This window comes from Ammodytes marinus (assembly GCF_949987685.1).
Source record: "Ammodytes marinus genome assembly, contig: scaffold_589, whole genome shotgun sequence".
Lineage (NCBI taxonomy): Eukaryota > Metazoa > Chordata > Actinopteri > Uranoscopiformes > Ammodytidae > Ammodytes > Ammodytes marinus.
In genome coordinates this window covers 7,501-9,855 of record NW_027648462.1, presented here as the reverse complement: position 1 = coordinate 9,855, position 2,355 = coordinate 7,501, and the positions used below count along the sequence as shown (strand labels likewise).

The window sequence follows — 2,355 nt, the reverse complement described above, 5'->3', positions numbered from 1 at the left end:
AGGCAGGGAGACAGACAGACAGACAGACAGACAGACAGGCAGGCAGGCAGGCAGGCAGGCAGAGAGAGACAGACAGACAGACAGACAGACAGACAGACAGACAGACAGACAGACAGACAGACAGACAGACAGACAGACAGACAGACAGACAGACAGACAGGCAGAGAGAGTGAGATAGACACAGGCAGACAGACAGACAGGCAGGCAGGCAGGCAGACAGGCAGACAGAGAGAGTGAGATAGACACAGGCAGACAGACAGACAGACAGACAGGCTCACTCACTCACTCACTCACTCACTCACTCACTCACTCACTCACTCACTCACTCACTCACTCACTCACTCACTCAATTAATTGACTAAATGAACTAACTTACTGTCTGTTGTTTTTCCTCAGTGTAAATCGTAGAATGAGAGACGTTGGGAGACAGAGAAATCCTTCTGCTTCCATCACAAACCCTCGTAGAGAGTCCACCTCCAAGTCCTCCTCCCGAGGCAGAGAAGAGAGGAAGAAAGAGGAGAGGAAGAAAGAGGAGAAAACAGAGAGAGCTAAGACGGAGGACAAACCCAAAGGTATATTAACATGTTAGATAGAAACACAAAAGTTAGGGGGCGCCCTTAGCTCAGTTGGTAGGGCGTCCCCCCCATGGGCCTCGGCCAGCAGCGGACCCGGGTTCGATTCCAGCCCGCGGTCGTTCTCTGCATGTCACTCCCCTCTCTGCCCCATTTCAACTCTGTCTCTACACTATCAATAAAGCATAAAAATGCCCAAAAAATATCTTAAAAAAAAGTTCCTTGTAGATATTTTAAAGGGTCACTGTGTAGTTTCAGAGGAGGGGGGTTTGTTTACATTCACAGAGCCTGCAGTTAGTCTACTAAACATATTTTCTCTACATGTAATTCTTAGTATTGAATAATTCTATCATTATAAATCAAAACTAAATCATTTTGAGGAACCTGGAACCAAACGTAAGACTAGAATATGTTTGTAAAAAAATTGTACGATATGTTGGCGTGTGTGTAACCCTGTGTGTGTGTGTGTGTGTGTGTGTGTGTGTGTGTGTAACCCTCTCTGTCTGTCTGTCTGTCTGTCTGTCTGTCTGTCTGTCTGTCTGTCTGTCTGTCTGTCTGTCTGTCTGTCTGTCTGTCTGTCCGTCCGTCCGTCTGTCTGTGTCTCTAGATAAACCAGAGAGAGTAAAGCCGGAGAAACCCAAAGGTAAATAAACATGTTAGATAGAAACACAGACAGAGGGTTAAACACACACACACACACACACACACACACACACACACACACACACACACACACACACACACACACACAGTCGAACACACACAAACAGGCACACACACTCTCACTAACACGCGCACACACACAGTCACACACACACACACACACAGTCGTGCACACACACACACACAGTTGCACACGCGCACACACACACGCGCACACACACACACAAGCACAAGCATCATTTAGCTACAGCTCCGGAAAAGAGACCACTCCAAATGTTCAGTGTCTCTGGTTTTACTCTTTAGAGGCATATGTTTGAGTAGAATGAACACATTGGTTTTATAATATAAACTACTGACAACATTTCTACCAAATTCCAATAACTTTTTTGGTCATAAAAGAGCATTTTGAACAAGTAATGTAGAGATGAAGATTGAAGAACAATCCAGACTGGTCTCTTGATTGTTTCCGGAGCTACATGTGTGTCTTATATACTTTATTCAATATGAATTGTGGTAAATTTGATTTATTATGTAGTTGTTAAAAGTGTGTGTGTGTGTGTCTTGTCTGCCTGTCTGTCTGTCTGCCTGTCTGTCTGTCTGTCTGTCTGTCTGTCTGTCTGTCTGTCTGTCTGTCTGTCTGTCTGTCTGTCTGTCTGTCTGTCTGCTTGTCTGTCTGTCTGTGTGCCTGTCTGTCTGTCTGTGTGCCTGCCTGTCTGTCTGCCTGTCTGTCTGCCTGTCTGTCTGTGTCTCTAGATAAACCAGAGAGAGTAAAGCCGGAGGAGAAACCCAAAGGTAAAACAACATGTTAGATAGAAACACAGACACACACACACACGCACACACAGTCGAACACACACACACACACACACACACAAACAGACACACACACTCTCACTAACACGCGCACACACAGTCGCACACACACACACACACACACACAGTCGAACACACACAAACAGACACACACACTCTCACTAACACGCGCACACACACAGTCGCACACACACACACACACACACACACACACACACACACACACAAACACGAGCACAAGCATCATTTAGCTACAGCTCCGGAAAAGAGACCACTCCAAATGTTCAGTGTCTCTGGTTTTACTCTT

The 2,355-nt window shown here is 45.9% G+C and overlaps 1 protein-coding gene across 1 annotated transcript in view; it reads left to right on the top strand.

Annotated features, from left to right (window-relative positions):
- Positions 1-409: 409 nt before the first annotated feature.
- LOC307270490 (uncharacterized protein) overlaps positions 410-2,355 on the top strand; it is a gene marked incomplete at both ends in the record, with an annotated part of 9,018 nt that continues 7,072 nt past the window's right edge. The window contains 3 exons of the mRNA XM_080054374.1: positions 410-572; positions 1,180-1,215; positions 1,989-2,027. Of these exons, the coding sequence (XP_079910500.1) occupies positions 410-572; positions 1,180-1,215; positions 1,989-2,027 (238 nt within the window). The remainder of the gene's footprint in view (positions 573-1,179; positions 1,216-1,988; positions 2,028-2,355) is intronic.